Consider the following 16904-nt stretch of genomic DNA (forward strand, 5'->3'; position numbering starts at 1 on the left):
TGACCTTCCTTGCTACCTGTGATGCTGGATCCTATAAGCTAGTCCCAGGCCAGTTTTCTTGGGAGGACTTTGTAGCCATTGGCTTCATAAGTACAGCCAAACTTTGTTCTTTAAAATGGCTTGTCACCCCTAGTTAACGGAACATCATTCTCAACTACACCATTCCAGGCAAGGCCTTGATTGTATAATTGATTCTTCCAATTATATTCTGGTAAAAAGGAAGACATAGTCTTTTTTTTTTTAATGTTTTTTTGTTTTTTAATTTTGAATTAAAAAATTTTAATACAATTTTAAAGGTTATATTCCATTTACAGTTATTACAAAATATCGGCTATATTCCCCATGTTATACAATACATCCTTGAGCCTATCTTATACCCAATAGTTTGTACCTCCCAGTCACCCCATTTTGCCCCTCTCCCCGCCACCGGTAACCTCTCGTTTGTTCTCTATATCTGTGAAGGGAAGATACACGTGTGTGTGTGTTCTCTATATCTGTGAAGGGAAGATACACGTGTGTGTGTGTGTATATATATATATATATACTTTTTTTTTTTGGCCGTGCTGTGTGGCTTGCAGGATCTCAGTTTCCTGACCAGGGACTGAACCTGGGGAACAGCAGTGAAAGCCCGTAATTCTAACCACTAGGCCACCAGGGAGCTCCCCGGGAAGACATATTGTTAATGAACCTATGCCACTATATTGCCATGGGAAGTAAGGAAATTGTGTAAGACTTTCTGAATTCAGGGGAGGGGAATTGTGTCAGTGAGACTCATATATCATTTTTAAGTGTCTCATTTTGGTTTACAACAGCAGAATTTACAAAATTATTGTGAATAATAATATTATTATTGTATTGTAATAATACAATATTGTATTATTGTATTATTGTACAATACAATATTGTATTGTATTGTATTGTATTATTGTAATTATTGTGAATTACAGAGAGCATAAGAAGAAGAAGAAAGGGCTTCCTTACATATCCAGGAAGTAGAACATTAAAACAAACCAACAATATTCCAAATAACTTCAATAACATTTCCCCCATCAATTCGTTCCATTCTGTGTAATGAATTCTTGTTCTGTTAGATCTTGGTTTAGCAGTTTGATGAAAACTTTTTGCTTTTCAACTATAAAGAATCCTAGAAATCCTGACTCCATCTACCAATATGCTCTGAAAGTTGCTGTCCTTTTCCACGAGGCTCTGTGACTATCCTTCCTGGTTGAAGACACACACTCTGGCCTGTAGATTATAGCAGAGTCTTTGATCAAGCATCAAAGGAAAAGAAAAACTATCTACAGTGTTAAAAAACCAAAATTCAAATAAGTAACTTTTGAAGCTCTTATTGACTTTTCAATTCATGAACCAGCCAGCATTCAGTCTAGCAGATAGAAAGGAGCTCCAAGAAGTTGTACAAAATAAAAGACTGTTACAGGCAGAAGGGAGTGGGAACACTAGGTAAAAAAGCGGGTTGGTTATTGCAAGATTACTTTCCTTTAGGGGACAGCAGGCGTCAACCAGGCAGATTAGCTAACTAGCGCTTATCAAGTGACACCTCATTGACTGGTTTAAGATTCCATTTCTGGGAGAGCTAAAACTAATGAAGTTGTCTCCTTTTGGTGATGTGGAGCTTAGCGTAAGCAACACCATTTTGGGCCTCTTGTCTTGTTTTTAACGATAGATAACTCAGACTTAATCGCTATTGTTAATTTATTACTGATATTTTCCAAATGTGAAAAGTCTGATGAGGCTCACAGTATGAATAGCACAACTGACAAGAGAATTTCACTCTTACTGTGCAAAAAACAAAGACCAAAAAAAAAGCCTCCTTCCCCCTAGCCCTCCCAACCTCAGCCAGATAGATAATGGCACAGGTGCAGAGCCCTGAGTTTCCACAGATTCAACCACAGGAAGGAGTGAGGGTGGGGAACCATCCAAATCCAGCCCTCAGCTAAAGCAAATAATAATAATGGCGAAAAGCTTAAAATAGATCCAGGGAGGAGCTCATTTTCGGGGCATAAGAAGTAGTGCAGCACCTCAGGCATTTCTTGTTTTGGAAATTGCTTTGGTTTGTTTTTACTTCCTTCTATTCTGTTGGAACAGAAAATACAGACCTTTTACGAACGTATTCACGTCTGACGATGAACTCATTTAGACCAGCCAAAATAATTGTAGGACAGGGACACAGGACTTCAACCTCAGTTCAGAAAATCCCTGACATCTGACGTAGGAGGATTTATAGGTTTAGTGGAAATTGCTTTTTCTCCTGCCCTCCAGATTACAGACTGTGGGTTGATTTTTTTTTTTTTTTTTTGCATGAGTAAACATCTTTCTAATAATGAACAGAACAATAATGTGTTAAGAGAGAAAAAGAACATCCTTTTCCTTTTTTGCTGTTTCTTGAGAGAACTGTTTGGATTTGGAAACGCATGTTGGCTCTCCAGAACATGAAAGTTGGCCTTTTCCTTTTGTGGTGGCCATGGGCTTTGGCTACTGAAAGCAGAGTGCACTGGAGAAAAAGAGACGTACCGGAGATGTCGAAGAAAGGCAGGTGAGTGGACTTCTCCTGATCGAGGATTTAGGGGAAAAGGGTATGTAAAGCGAGCTTCTGGTTTTGTTGTGGAATCGTTTACAATATATGGTGTTTCCCGTGAATGCCTTTTGCCTTTTTACTCCTTTTCCCTTTGTTTTCCTGCTTCCGCCTACTCCCCCTATTAGGAAGTTAGAATTATGTTTTCTTTTTAAATGATGCGAGATTTGATACAGTGCTATCATCGCATATTCTCCACTCTCTTAGGAATTGTCCTGGGTAAAAGTAGATACTGGATAAAAGAATATATGCACATTTAAAAAAATAAGGGCAATTATTTGATGTTTGCATCCTAGGTTGGAGCAAATCTGGGAATTCTCAAATAACCCATGGGACCTCTAATTAGTGAGAATGATTCTGTGAGTTCTAATTATTTCTGCTAGATGTGTAAGTCCCTTTTAAAATCTTTTAAAAGAGAAGAAAGCAGCTGTCTTCAAGCTGTACGGCTAGGAGGACCATTAGGTTGTCCCCACCAGTAGTAAATCGGGAGGATGCAGGGATGGACCTGCCTGAGGACCAGCCGCTGCTGGTTACCAACACGGTACACGCCACCCTGGCCATACCAGCCTGCGGAGGGAGCTTAGAGAGAGCCAGACCGATCCTTCAGCATCGGTCTCACCTGGGCAGCTCTGTGACAGAGCTGGTAATGGAATACCTGCATACCTGCTTGTCCGATATGCATCAATAAAATAGGACATTTGGAGATCCCCCTAACCCAACTCTCTCTCTTTTACTGAGGAAGAGATGGAGGCAGGAAGGGCACTGATTCTTGGTTCTTTATCAGCCTGAGTCCAAATTGAGCTTCAGCTTTCTTCATCTCTGAATGTAACATGAATAGAGATCATAAAAAAGCAATTAGTATGGAAGGAAGTCCAGCTTTCTGGAGTTTGGGGCTAGTGGTTGGGCTGGGCGTCTGGTTCCTTAGTGCCCAGCTCTGTGTTTGAGAGAGCCCTCCACACATGGGATCCGGAACAGCCAGCTCTGGCTCACAGCGCTTGTTTCAAGCTGTTTTAGCAACATCACAAAGCTAGGAGCTGAAATATGCAGTGGTCATGGTGAGCCCTGGACACAGACAGAGACTGCTGTGCACAAGCCATATGGTTACAGTCAAGAGTCAGAAGCTGCGGGGCAAACGGTGGAATCAGTGGAGCGGTGCTGCCATAGAGATGATCTGAACCAAATGCGCTCTCGAGGATTAAAAACAACGACAGCAACAAATCCTATGGGTTGTCGCCAAAAACTTCTCAGCCTCCCTCCCAAGCCAGAGCTGGAGGGGCGACCTATTAGTAAATACCATTGAGGAAGAGACGTCTAGAGACTGAAATAGATTTTCTTTTAAAAATTACTTAAGGGCTTCCCTGGTGGCGCAGTGGTTAAGAATCCGCCTGCCAATGCAGGGGACACGGGTTCGAACCCTGGTCCAGGAAGATCCCACATGCCGCGGAGCAGCTGGGCCCGTGAGCCACAACTACTGAGCCTGCGCGTCCGGAGCCTGTGCTCCGCAACAAGAGAGGCCGCAATAGTGAGAGGCCCGCGCACCGCGATGAAGAGTGGCCCCCCCTTGCCACAACTGGAGAAAGCCCTCTCACAGAAACGAAGACCCAACACAGCCATAAATAAATAAATAATTAATTAATTTAAAAAAATTACTTAAAAGAACTTTCACTTTTTTTAAATTATGAAAGCCGTATATGACCATTATTTTAAAAACCATAGGAACAAAAATTTTTTCATCACACAGAAATCACCCATAATCCCCAAACCTAGAAGTAACCTTGTTAACATTTTTGTGTATTTTCTTCCAGTCTTTTTTTTCTCTAAGCATATATTGAATATTTACTAGTCTGGGATTATTCTATGCATATAGTTTTGTAACCTCATTGTATTTAATACAATGATTTTGTCTGCTTATTTACTTTTTTGAAGTCTATAGAATTATCATTTGAATGGCCACACTATAATGCATAATAGTGTATAATTACCACCATTTAAGCATCTTCCTCTATTTGTGGACATTTAATTGCTTTCTCTTTGTTATTATAAATATTCTGTATGAATATCTTTGTACATAAGGGTAGTTGTCTACATACACGATTATTTAGTTAAGATAGACTCCTGGAAGTGTACTGGGTCAAATGGCAGAAGAACATTGAAAGCTCCAGTATAACTGGCAGAATTGCTTTCCAGAATGGTGAACCCAGCCAGGTTTTTGTTTTTATGTAGCCTCAACTTTTAAAGGCTCGCTTAATTTCAGCCAGACTCTAAACTCATAAGCTGCTGGTAATTTGTATCCAGGCTCCGTTTCATGGGTCATAATAATAACATAGGAAGCAAGGTGAACTCATGCACACAATGGGGGTGAGGCAAGTAAGGTGACTACGATGCAAAATGTAAGGAGGCCCTTGCACAACCTGAGAGGAAGTGCCTCCTTACATTTTGTGCCTTACTTGACTGACTCTCGGTAAAGATCAGAATGCCTGGGCAATGTTTCTAGAACGAATCAATACCTATGGTCTCTCCCTCCTCCCTGGAAGAATGAAGATCTAGGGACTTCCCTGGCAGTCCAGTGGTTAAGACTCCGTGCTCCCAATGTAGGGGGGCATGGGTTTGATCCCTGGTTGGGGAACTAAGATCCTGCAGGCCACACTGTGTGGCCAGAAAAAAATAAATAAATAAAGATCTAGCCTGTCTATACCACAGGCCCCTGGACAAATGCTGGCTCAAGCTCTAGGAGGGTAAACTGATCCCATCAGAAACAAAGTACCATTATCATATTGCTTTGTCTTGCTAAAGAATTCAAATTTACTCTGAAGGTAGAGAGGATCTAATAGTTTCAGCTGATTTCCATTTTGGAGAGATGACACTGGTGGCAGGATGGCAGGAGGATGGGAAAAGTGCTACAGGGGGGACAGAGAAGGTCACCCAGAGTGTCTGCTTTAGACCAGATGAGAGATGGTGAGAGCCAGAAGTAGGATAATATGAGTAGGATGAAATGAACAGAGATGGGGAAGATGGACGAGAGCTTTAAGGAGGTAGAATTGTCAGAATTAGATTGGGTGAAAGTCTAGCAGGTATTTGGATGGTATAACTGGGTAGAGGGCGGTACCAGGGAAGGGAGAGCAGGAAGAGAAGCACGTTTGGGGGAAAAGATGATGAGTTCAGTATGAGCATGTGGACCTGGACGTGCCTGCAAGATACCAGGAGATGGTTGTCCAGTTGACAGGAAGGCCTACAGGTCCGCAGCTCGGGAGGGAATTCGGGCCTGGAGATGTAGTTGTAAAGAGAGTCCTCCTAGGTGGTGGTGGATGAGGTGACCCAAAGGCAGTGTGTAGCATAAAATAAGAGCAGGACAAAGGACAGAGCCTTGGGGACGAACAACATTTAAGGAGAGGATGGAGGAAGAGGACTCGGTGAAGGAAGCTGAAAATGAGGGACCAGAGAAATCGATGTAGCACTGGAATAGAGAGGTATCAAGGAGGCGAAGGGAGCATCTTTGGGACAGTTATCAGTTGCTCGTTACAGGGCGGGCACTGCCCTGGGCAATGGGTGCCTCGTCAATGACTGAATCAGATGCAGGCTCTGCCCGCAAGAGGCTTACAGACCAGAGAAGTGTTCCAGTGCTGTGTCAAGGGTTTCCAGAAGGAGGGAGCGATCAACAGGGTCAGATCCCACCAGAGTCAAAAATCAGTTAGGTAGAGGGCCAAGATGTGAGCGGGCCAAGAGATACGGTGCGAAGAGCCATTAACAACCTCAGCGAGAAGAGACAGGTGGTGGTGTGTTGAGAAGAGAAAACGGAGTGAATGTGGTTCACTCTTAACAAGAAACCTGGCTGTGAACTGGGAGACTGAGACTAGAGAAGGTGAGAGGGAGAGACAGGCAAGAGCTTCCAGGCGATGGGAGACGAGCGGGTTCAGGTGATGAAGGGCAAAGGCTAGGAGGGAGGCAGTGATCACGCACAAGGCACTGCTGTCACATCCTGTCCTGACAAAGCACAAGCCTCTGGCTTATGGACAGCGTCTCTCTGATTGCCCTAAACACCATGGAATGTGATTTTCTCTTAAGTTACTAGTGTTCTCTCTTCATCGCATCCCTTCATTCTCCAGAGAGTTTGCTGGAACTTTGAGTCTCCACTTTGTGCTTCTCTCTCATCTGGTATGAGCTGCCCCTCATACTGATGGCTTCCTGAGCCTCTGCTGGGCTGCTCCCATGCTTGTGACACCCGTCTCTTCCCACTTCCTCTGGCTCAAGTCTTTTCCTCCTCTAATATTTAGCACAGATGCCACCTTCTCTGAGCAGCCTTCCTTGGCCCTCTCCTACCCCTGCCTCTCAAGTCTCAAGGAACTTTCTTCCGAAATTCCACGGCCCCTGATCGGTCCTATCTCAGAGGACTAATCATTCAGTATTATCACTTTTCTTCATCTGTCTCAGCTTCTAGACTGTGAGCCCCTTGAGGGCTGTCTGCTCAGGCAGCCATAACAAAACACCACAGCCTGGGTGGCTTCAACAACAGACATTCATTTTCTCATAGTCCTGGAGGCTAGAAGGCCATGATCAAGATGCTGGCAAATTCGATTTCTGGTAGGGACTCTCTTCCTGCCTTGTAGATGCCTCCTTCTCACATGGCCCTTCCTCTGTGCTCGCCAATGGGGAGTGGGGTAGGCGGGAGGTTCCAGGTGTCTCTTCCTCTCCTTATGAGGACACCAGTCCTACTGGGTCTGGGGCCCACCCTCATGATCTCATTTAACCTTAAGTACCTCCCTAAAGGCCCTATCTCCAAATACAGTCACACGAAGGGTTAGGGGACTCTATGAATTGGGGAGGGGCACAATTCAGTTCAGAACAAGGGCTCAACCAGCACATTTATTCTTGTCTCCCCAGGTTCAAGTACAATATCTGGTAGATAGTAGATGCTCAAGAAATGTTGGGCATGAATAAATGAGTGACTCCTAACCCTTGCTATTCCTGTACTTCACTCACTCATTCCTTCAGTCATTCATTCATTCAACAAATATGTATTGACCACACTGCCCCAGGCGCTGGAGGCAATGGTGAGGAAAGTGCACCTCACTCCTTCCCGTGACGTGCTGACAGTTTAGTGGGGGTGACAGACCTTAATCCAATAATTTTTACGGAATGTCAGAATATCAAAGACTTTAGAAATCCCCTCCTTTTAAAGATGAGGCGAGAAAGGCCCAGAAAGGTATGGAACTCATGCCACCCCGCGTACCCTCAGAGTTCCGCATCCCCTGTTTCTCTACTTCCTGTGCCCTCCTCTGACCACCATAAAATGAGAAGAGGAAGTTCTATTCATGGATGTGAAAGTCGGGTTGAACCATATGAGAACGTTTTGATACTTCAAAAACAGTGGAATATCAGCCATTCCACGTGGTTCTGGCTAACATTTTCTTGTTTAATCCTTACAGCGATCCCCTAAGGTTAGTATTATTCCCCCATTTTATGGGAAACTGGGAAACAGATCAAGTAACCCACGCAAGGTTAACAGCTAATTGGTGGCCACCCTGGGATTCAAACTGAAGTCTGAATGGTGCCAAATCAGTGGCCCTTCCAATACCACGAGCAGCCTCGTTACAGAAATCTAACTTCCAACAAGTGATTGTAACTTGTGATTTCTGTGACATTGGGATCTGTGACCCCTGTTCTAGGCCTGGTCTCCTCCCCATTCCTCGGGTGAGAGGGCGGGAGGTCACTAGGCTGAGAAGTCACCCAGCGACTTCTCATTCCCAAATGCATCGCAGGCTCCTTGATGTACATACGCTTTGTGTTGTTTTGTTTAACAGCTGGTGTATTTAATTAGTGATGGGAATTCCACTCATAAGACATTTATTGCGAGTCTAAAATGTTCAAAGCCATATAGGTACGTTGTGAATAGGATATGATCACAAAACAAAGGTTGCTCATAAAGCAGGTGGTGTTGGTATTAGGGACAGATATTGATCTGCAAGTTAGAAAGTAGAATGTTCTATAATGTATGGGAAAAATACAACCTGAGAATTCTGATAAAGAGAATAGGTGGGGAAAATTCAGAGCTTTAAACTAAAAAAAAAAAAGTAACGCAGTGTCTTTGAATGGGAAGGCACAGAGAATTTATGTTCAGACATACGTACAAGGAAAAAGGGATGATCTAGGTCGAGATTTTTACCTGAAAAGCAGGTGGACAAACATGCTCCTGCTGTGCCCTCTTGTCTCCCTGGGAGGCCCATAGCAGGCCAGGTCTGTGAGTTGAGGACCCATCAGGTCGATGGGAACCTGGGTCTGTCATGGTGGCAAGAAGAAGGCTTGATCAGAGGAACCCAAGATAACACAGAAGCCACATCCAAGCTGGGCTGGTCCCACCCACACCAGACACAGCCTTTTGGGTCCAGGTGACTCAGGTCTCCCACGGGTATGCAGACTTCAGGTGTCAAGGAATAGTCACACTCTGGATTAGTGAGGGTTCTCCAGAGAAGTAGAACCAATAGGATATATGTAATACCTATTTATCTCTCTCTCTCTCGCTCTCTCTCTCTCTCTCTCTATCTATCTATCTTACCCACACATATGTGTATTATGTAACATATATATAGTGTAATGTGTGTGTGTGTGTGTGTGTGTGTGTGTGTGTGTGTGTGTATGGATGAGTTCCATACCTTTCACCTTCTCCTAAGGTCTTCAGTTGATTAGATGAGACCTACCCACATTATGAAGGGTAGTCTGCTTTATTTAAAGGCTACTGATTTAAATGTTAATCACATCTTAAGAATAGCTTCACAGCAACATCTAGGCTGGCATTTAACTAAAAACTGGTACCATAGCCTAACCAAGTTGACACCTAAAATTACCTGTCACACCTTCTTAGAGGCAGTGTTTTGAAACAGAGATTATTGGTTACCCCAAAATCCACTTAGTGAGGAATCAAAGGAAATAAACTATTTATACTTGAGGGAAAATACACAATACTGACTCATGATGTGGACGAATGCACAGCCTCTATAGCAATTCAAGAAATGCAATGTAAATAACATTATGATAACATAAATAAATACAATAAATAAAAATTAAATGCACACACACACACCCCATGCTGGCGGGTCCTGGGGAACACAAAACTGTCTTTGTAGGGCTCTGACAGTGGACTGGCCCTTTCCACATCGCCGTCTGCCAATAGGACTAGAGCTGTAAAGTACCTCTAACGTCTGAGGGATGATGCTTCTGGAATAGACTTGAAAGGTCTCAAAGCTGCCCTGTGGCCCAATCCCTTATTTCATGGCAGAGGAAACAGACTTGGAGAGAGGAGGAACGTGCCGTGTTCTCTCATCAGTCAGAAAAGCCAGGGCTCCCGGCAGTGTGCCAGCCCCCTAACTGCCCAGTGCCCTCCCTGCCGCGACAGGTCACTGTCTCAAAGACCTGGGCAGAAGAGCAGGGCGTGCAAACGTCACAGAAGCATCACTTGGGTGGAAAACCAAGACACTAGCCCATGTTCAACCTTAGCTCAGCGGCAGAGGGAGTGCAGCTGGTCTGGCGTGGGTCTCGTCTCCCTTCTGCTGTCCAACCAGCTCGGCCACGCCGAGCAAGTCCCGTCTCATGGCCTTTGTCCCTGCTGTGCCTCTGCCTGCAACACTCTTTTCCAGAATCGGCAGGTCGTTCTCTCACCTCCCTCAGGCCTCTGCTAGGTTGTCACCCTCTCAGGGATGTGTTTCCTGGCCACCGAAATAAAACAACCCCCACAGTGGCCCATTCCCAACCCCTAACCCTGCTTACCATCATAGCCCCGAATTTTGTTCCCATAAGGTAAGATGGAGCCCTGGATGTGTGTCCGTGAGGATTTCCTTCGAAGTTTTGGCTTGGGCACAAACAATTATGGGCAACCCCAAGAATCCATCACCAAAGCTCCCAAGCCAGATGGACCATGGTGGGAAGTCAGGCTCAAACTGTAAGAGTGCCTGGCTTTGGGACCTGCCACTGCCACATTCTCACACCGTGACTTTGGACAAGTCGCTGGATATCTTCAAGTCTGCCCCTTCTGTAGAGTGGACTCAATTATGTCTATCACCTCAGGGTTATGGTAAGGATCGTGTGGGCCAATGCATGTCAAAGAACTTTGGCGGTAAAGCTTGAAAACCCATAAAGATGCTGGGCCTCATTTATGCCATCCTGTGGTGGATGCAGATCAGAAACGCCAGTGCAGACCCTCATCCACCAGGAGACCCGCAGAGCTCGTCTTTGCTTTGAGGACAGTCATACTCTACACATCACCCAGTGATGTTCCCTGATTTGCCAACATGGAGGCCCTGCCCAGGGAAAGGAGACCACTTTAGGGTGTCTTGCCCTGTCTGAACTCACACTGAACTCACATGCTATTGACATGATGGGACCAATCATGTTCCTAAGTCGTCTTTGTAATCAAAGTTCTAGAGCATGGCCAGGAATCAATCTGGAGCTTAACCTCAGCAGTTTCCACGATACTCTTTTTTTCTTCTTCGTGAATCTCAAGAAAGTGTCCTTCTATCTCCAGTTTTCTGGCTTCTCTCCTATTTTCCAGGTTTTCTCTGCTGCAGGATCCTTAAGTTTCTTGAGCTGTAATTCATCTGGGTCTGTAGGCTTGAGTTCCATTAAAAAAGCTAGAGCAGTTGTTCTCTATGTTGGCTGAGGAGGTCTGAAAGCTGTTGATGGCTGGGTCCCACCTTTGGTCTGGGGTGTGGCCTGGGAGTTTTTAAGTCTCTCAAGTGAACCCAATGTGTGATCAAGGCTGAGAAACACTGAGTGAGATTATCTCAGGGTATCATTTTCACCACGATGGTCAGCAACTAATTCTTTTCACTCTTCCCTTCCCAATTTGAAGACCATTCTCTCTGATGGAGAATATCAAAGTAAAATTGGATCTGTTAGCAGAATTACGGCCTTATCATAATTGTTCACATTGTTCCATCTTCTCCAAGCAGTACTTCCTTCTACTGACTGTCCTGGTTCAGAATCCAACTTTAAAGAATTCTGCTTGTCTTTAGCACCTTTCTTGAGCCTTGCCTCGTTTACACCTTGGTCTTCTTGGCACATTGCTTATGGACCCATTCATCTCTTTGGAATGCACCTGTGGGTTTGTGTTTCTCCTTCCATATTTTGTATATATCTTAGTAAAGTCTGAGCTCTGCAAACCGTTAGGAGCTGGGGCCACAGGGATGTATGAGATAGAGTCCCTCCGACATAGAGTGCACAGGGGAGTGGGTGGGATGATCAGAAAGCCCCCGCTGTGCAGGATGGAGCACATTCTAATGAAGGTATTGACTTCAGTGAGAAGGAGGGAAGCCCAGGAATTCTTCCCGGAGGAGGTGATATGGATCTGGGTGTGCAAGGCGTCGTCTGGGTAAGAAAGGGTAGGAAAACTAATGGAAAGGACCTTCCAGATAGATGGGACAGCAGGAGCAAAGGCATGGGGTGTATAATTGGCAGCTGCAAGAAGAGGGGGGCAGAGCGGGAGCTGCAGCTGGGGAGGTGGGCAGGAGGCTTATTATGGGCCTTGTATGCCTAAGTTCTATAGATTTCACTTTGAGGGTGAAGGGTTTTAAGAGGGGAAGTGGCATGATTGTGATTTCCGTACCATGCTGTTGGTGTGATGGTTGGATTAGAGTAGGGTGAGACCAGAGGCGAGGAAGTCTGCTGCCTCCCATGGGAGAGATGATGGGCAGAGGGAGTGGGAATGGAGAGGCCAGGATGCTGAGAGAGACTGTGAGGAGGAGGTTCAGCCAGGACTGGCTGAGTGCCTGGAATGGGCAAGGCTGGCCTGTCCAGGAGGGCAGCCCTGTGGACAGATCCACCTCCCAGCAGTGCAGCTAGGGCTGCACAAGCCCCACTGCTCTCCATGGCCCTGGATGGGGGTGTGAAGGAGGATGACATCCAGGTGATTTGAACCACATTCAGGATTTCTCTCCTTGGCTATTCATATGCCAAGAAAGCAAGAACAATTCATTAGCAAGTTCGTTCTTTCTTCTTTTTTTTGTGTCTGGATTTTTAAAAATTGAAGTGTAGTTGAGGTACAATATTAAATAAGTTACAGGTGTACAATATAGTGGTTCACAATTTTTAAAGGTTATACCCAATTTATAGTTATTGTAAAATATTGGCTATAGTCCCTGTGTTATACAATACATCCTTGTAGCTTATTTATTTTATACGTAGTAGTTTGTACATCTTAATCCCCTACCCCTATCTTGCCCCTCCTCCCTTCCCTCTCCTCCCTGGTAACCACTAATTTGTTCTCTATATCTGTGAGTCTGTTTCTTTTTTGTTATATTTACTAGTTTGTTTTATTTTTTAGATTCCACATATAAGTGATATACAGTATTTTTCTTTCTCTGTCTGACTTATTTTACTACGTATAATGCCCTCCAAGTCCATCCATGTCACTGCAAATGGCATTATTTCATTCTTTTTTTATGGCTGAGTAATATTCTGTTGTATATATAGACCACATCTTCTTTATCCATTCATCTGTTGATAGACACTTAGGTTGCTTCCATATCTTGGCAATTGTAAATAATGCTGCTATGACCAATGAGGTGCATGTATCTTTTTGAATTAATTTTTTTTGTTTTTTTGGATATATGCCCAGGGGTGGAATTGCTGGGTCATATGGTTCATTAGCTAGTTCTTGCTTCCTTGTCAAACTTAAGTTCTCTACCTTCTCAGAGGTGAAATAATCAGCAAAGTGAAGTATAACTTATCAAGTGCTCTGCTATTGGCTGAATGAGACTTCCGGCAGATCCCTTGCTTCTCACAGTCTCCCATCCCTGTTTTATCTAACCTCTGGGAAGTGTTTTGAGAAAACATCATCCACATACAAACTGATGAGGAACTACAGCAAGGAAACATCAAGAAGAAGAACCATAGGTCAGAACTTTTCCTTCTCTCCAAGAGGATAGAATAAAGATATCAATAGATGTTCAAAAAACGTACACCCGCTGTTCATTCTAAAAAGCTGTCTCAAATGTCATCCTGTATCATCATAACTTGGGACATGTCAATTCCTCCATAACTTTCCAGGGACTCATTCAGTAAATGCACTCGTTTAATCAGTGAGTGGCCACCAGTTTTCTGCAAGGTCCATGCTGGCTTCTCTGTGAGGGGAAAGGTAAGCTTGGGTGTTCCACATCTAACCCAAATTCCAGGCAATGGGAGCCGGGTCTTCCATCGAGACACTGTGGCCAACCTTGCCTCTCACCCTCGGAACCAGAGCCTCTGGGTTTGACTCCTGGCTCCTTCACTTTTACAAGTTATTCAAACCCTCTGTGTCTTAGTTTCCTCGTGTAAAAAATGGGGACAGTGGCCAACCATACCTCACAGGGTTGTTCTGAACACTAACCCAAGTTAGTACATGTAATATAGTTAGCATGATAACTGGCAGAGTGTTCAGGCAGTGTTAGTTATTCCTATTATTTGATGTGTGTCACACTTCATTTCAAGGTTAATAATCATACCTCGGCTGGTGAAAAGATACTGATGACATGAAAAATATTTCAAGATGTATTGTAACTTGAGTTAGAAGCAAGTTACAGTATTTCTGTCTCTCTCAGGAGTGTAAGGATAGACTCAGGATGGCACAGGTTATTTCTTAGTGGTTTTCATCCTCTCCTTTACGCTTAAATCTATTTTTCAAAAAGTTTTAACATGGGCATGTAAACAGAAAAAAAAGTTATTTTAAAATATTAAACAACAACACTAAAAAAAAGACTTTAAGGGAGTTCCCTGGAGGTCAAGTGGTTAGGACTTGGGACTTTCACTGCCATGGCCCGGGGTTCAATTCCTGGTCTGGGAACTAAGATCCTGCAAGCCGTGTGGTGAGGCCAAAAAAAAAAAAGACTTTAAGCATCCTATTTCTCAGTTTTTTCTGAGCTAGAATCTAAGCTTCATGACGGCAAAGGCAGTGACATCTCAGAATTTGACAAACCTCCCTTTAGTCGGTGCCCAGTTCTGTTTCAGGCTGGCCCAAAGCCACAGTAAGACCAGGGCCAAACCTGATTTTCATTCCTACCCCCTCTTTTGGTCCCTCCTGGCTCTCTTTTCTGGTGCCCGTCCAAGGGGGCTAATCCCTTCCTTCATTCACGAACATGTGCTGGCAGTCCACGGGGACCCAGCACTGTGCAAAGTGCTGAAGATGAAGAGGACGCTGCCCTCGGTGGCCTGTGGTCTCATCCTGCCCCTCCTGACCATCTGCCCGTAGCCCAACAGGCCGCCCTCCCTCTAATCTTAGCCCTTCCCTGCCCCCTGGGACCTGCTCCCGCACACCTGTCCCTGCTCCACTTTGCCACGGATGACATAATCCCCATGCATCAGCCCTGACGTGTCCCTGGGCATCAGTCTGGTCCTGACAGAAAACAGCACCGCACTCAAAAGGGCTTAACCAATAATTGAATAAAGGGACCCCTCGCAGAGCTGTGCGAAGGGTTCAGGGAAGCAGCCGGGCAGGTGGATGCCCTCCAAGCACTAGGAACAGGAGGAAGCCATGACTGCCCATAGGCCTGAAGGGTAAATTGTGTTGTTGGGGCTTATCGACGATACTGCGATTACCTGTAAACACAGAGCAACACAGACATTGCTAGTCCCTGGCAGCAAAGCAGAGGGGGAAGGAGGAATAAACACCCTGTGTTTCATCTCCTGCCAGTGTCCATTTGGCTGCATCCCTAAGCCCGGCGGCAAGGATGCCCAAGAGATACAGTCCACCTGGCAACGTGTTCCTCTCCGTACTGACAGCTTCATGGTAGATCCAGGGTAAGAACGCCATCAGTTTCAGCGGGGGAGATAGTTTAGGTCAGACCTTTTCAAATCAGGCCTTCTGAGTAATTAATCCTCCAGTTCCTGTTCCTGTGGGTCCTGCGAAAATGCTCATCAAAAAGCTAAATTAATGCATTGCAGCTTCATAGTTGTTTCTTTTTTTTTTTTCTTTCACATTTTATTCTGGTTAGATTTGAAGCAAATCTGGAGGGTGAGGGATGCTTTGTTGATTAGAGTACCTAGACTCTCTAGAACACCTTTATTTTATTATTATTTTTTTAATATATTTATATATATATATTTTATTAATTAATTAATTAATTTATTTTTGGCTGTGTTGGGTCTTCGTTTCTGTGCGAGGGCTTTCTCTAGTTGCGGCAAGTGGGGGCCACTCTTCATCGCGGTGCGCTGGCCTCTCACTATCACGGCCTCTCTTGTTGCGAAGCACAGGCTCCAGACGTGCAGGCTCAGTAGTTGTGGCTCAAGGGCCTAGTTGCTCCGCGGCATGTGGGATCTTCCCAGACCAGGGCTCGAACCCATGTCCCTTGCATTGGCAGGCAGATTCTCAACCGCTGTGCCACCAGGGAAGCCCCAGAACACCTTTATTTTTAATTTTCATGGTAAGCCTCAAAGACAGAGACCAGGAGCACACAAAGATGCCCTCAAGTAAGGCAGACACTGGCCAGAGGTGCACACACACCATCCTGAGGGGGTCTCTTCCCCACACCTCAGCTGCAGTGATTTTCAGCAGCACCCCAACCCCTGGCCAAGGGGCAGCAAGCAGAGGGTGGGACAAGAGGAAGGGGGAGCTGAAAAGGAGGAGAAGGGAGGGGGCTCCCGGCTCCAGTGGGAGAGAGAGAGGAGGTGGGCGGCAGTGGGGACCCCAGCTTCCTCCATTCCATCCACCAGCAGTGTAGCTCCGTCCTGATTCACTAGTTCCAGTTCTTCCCCTGGGCCGCTGCCTTTGCTGCCAGCACAATGATTTCCTTCCTTTAGGAGGAATCTTCCTTGTTGGCTCAGAAACGACAATGGCTCCTCCCATTTGCGTTCCACCTTAGAGTTTGAGAAGCACACGCACACGCATGATCTCATTGGCCCCTCACACCCCTGGTCAGGTCACAGAGCTTCACCTTGAATCAGGCGAGAAAACCGAGTCTCAGGGAAATAAGATGCCCATAGGCACAGAGCAGGCAGGTCAGTGGAGGGCAGAGCTCTGTTTTTCTGTCTCCCAGACATATTTTCCCCCCACCCCAAAGGATAAGGAATTTCTTCAGGAAAGCAGATAGCAAAGGACTTTAAAGGTGGACGGAGCCAGTTATAACGAAGGAAACTGCGTGTTGAGGATGAATGCATCAGGGCCGTGGTTCTCAAAGTACTGTCTGCTGACCACCGGTAGCAGCAGCAACTGGGAACTCATCAGAGATGCAAATTCTTAGACCTCAGCCCAGACCTACTAAATCAGAAGCTATGGGGCAAAGAGAGGTCCAGGAACCTAGGTTTGAACCAGCCCTCTAGGAGATGCTGATGCAGGCCAAAGTGTGGGAAATGT

The 16904-nt window shown here is 45.2% G+C and overlaps 1 protein-coding gene across 1 annotated transcript in view; it reads left to right on the forward strand.

Annotated features, from left to right (window-relative positions):
- The first annotated feature begins 519 nt into the window (after window positions 1-519).
- Window positions 520-16904, forward strand: part of GABRR1 (gamma-aminobutyric acid type A receptor subunit rho1) — a 38516-nt gene continuing 22131 nt past the window's right edge. The window contains exon 1 of the mRNA XM_082473981.1: window positions 520-2554. Coding sequence (XP_082330107.1) covers window positions 2433-2554 — 122 coding nt within the window. The 5' untranslated portion in view covers window positions 520-2432. The remainder of the gene's footprint in view (window positions 2555-16904) is intronic.

This window comes from Balaenoptera physalus (genome assembly GCF_965194825.1).
Source record: "Balaenoptera physalus genome assembly, chromosome: 9".
NCBI lineage: Eukaryota > Metazoa > Chordata > Mammalia > Artiodactyla > Balaenopteridae > Balaenoptera > Balaenoptera physalus.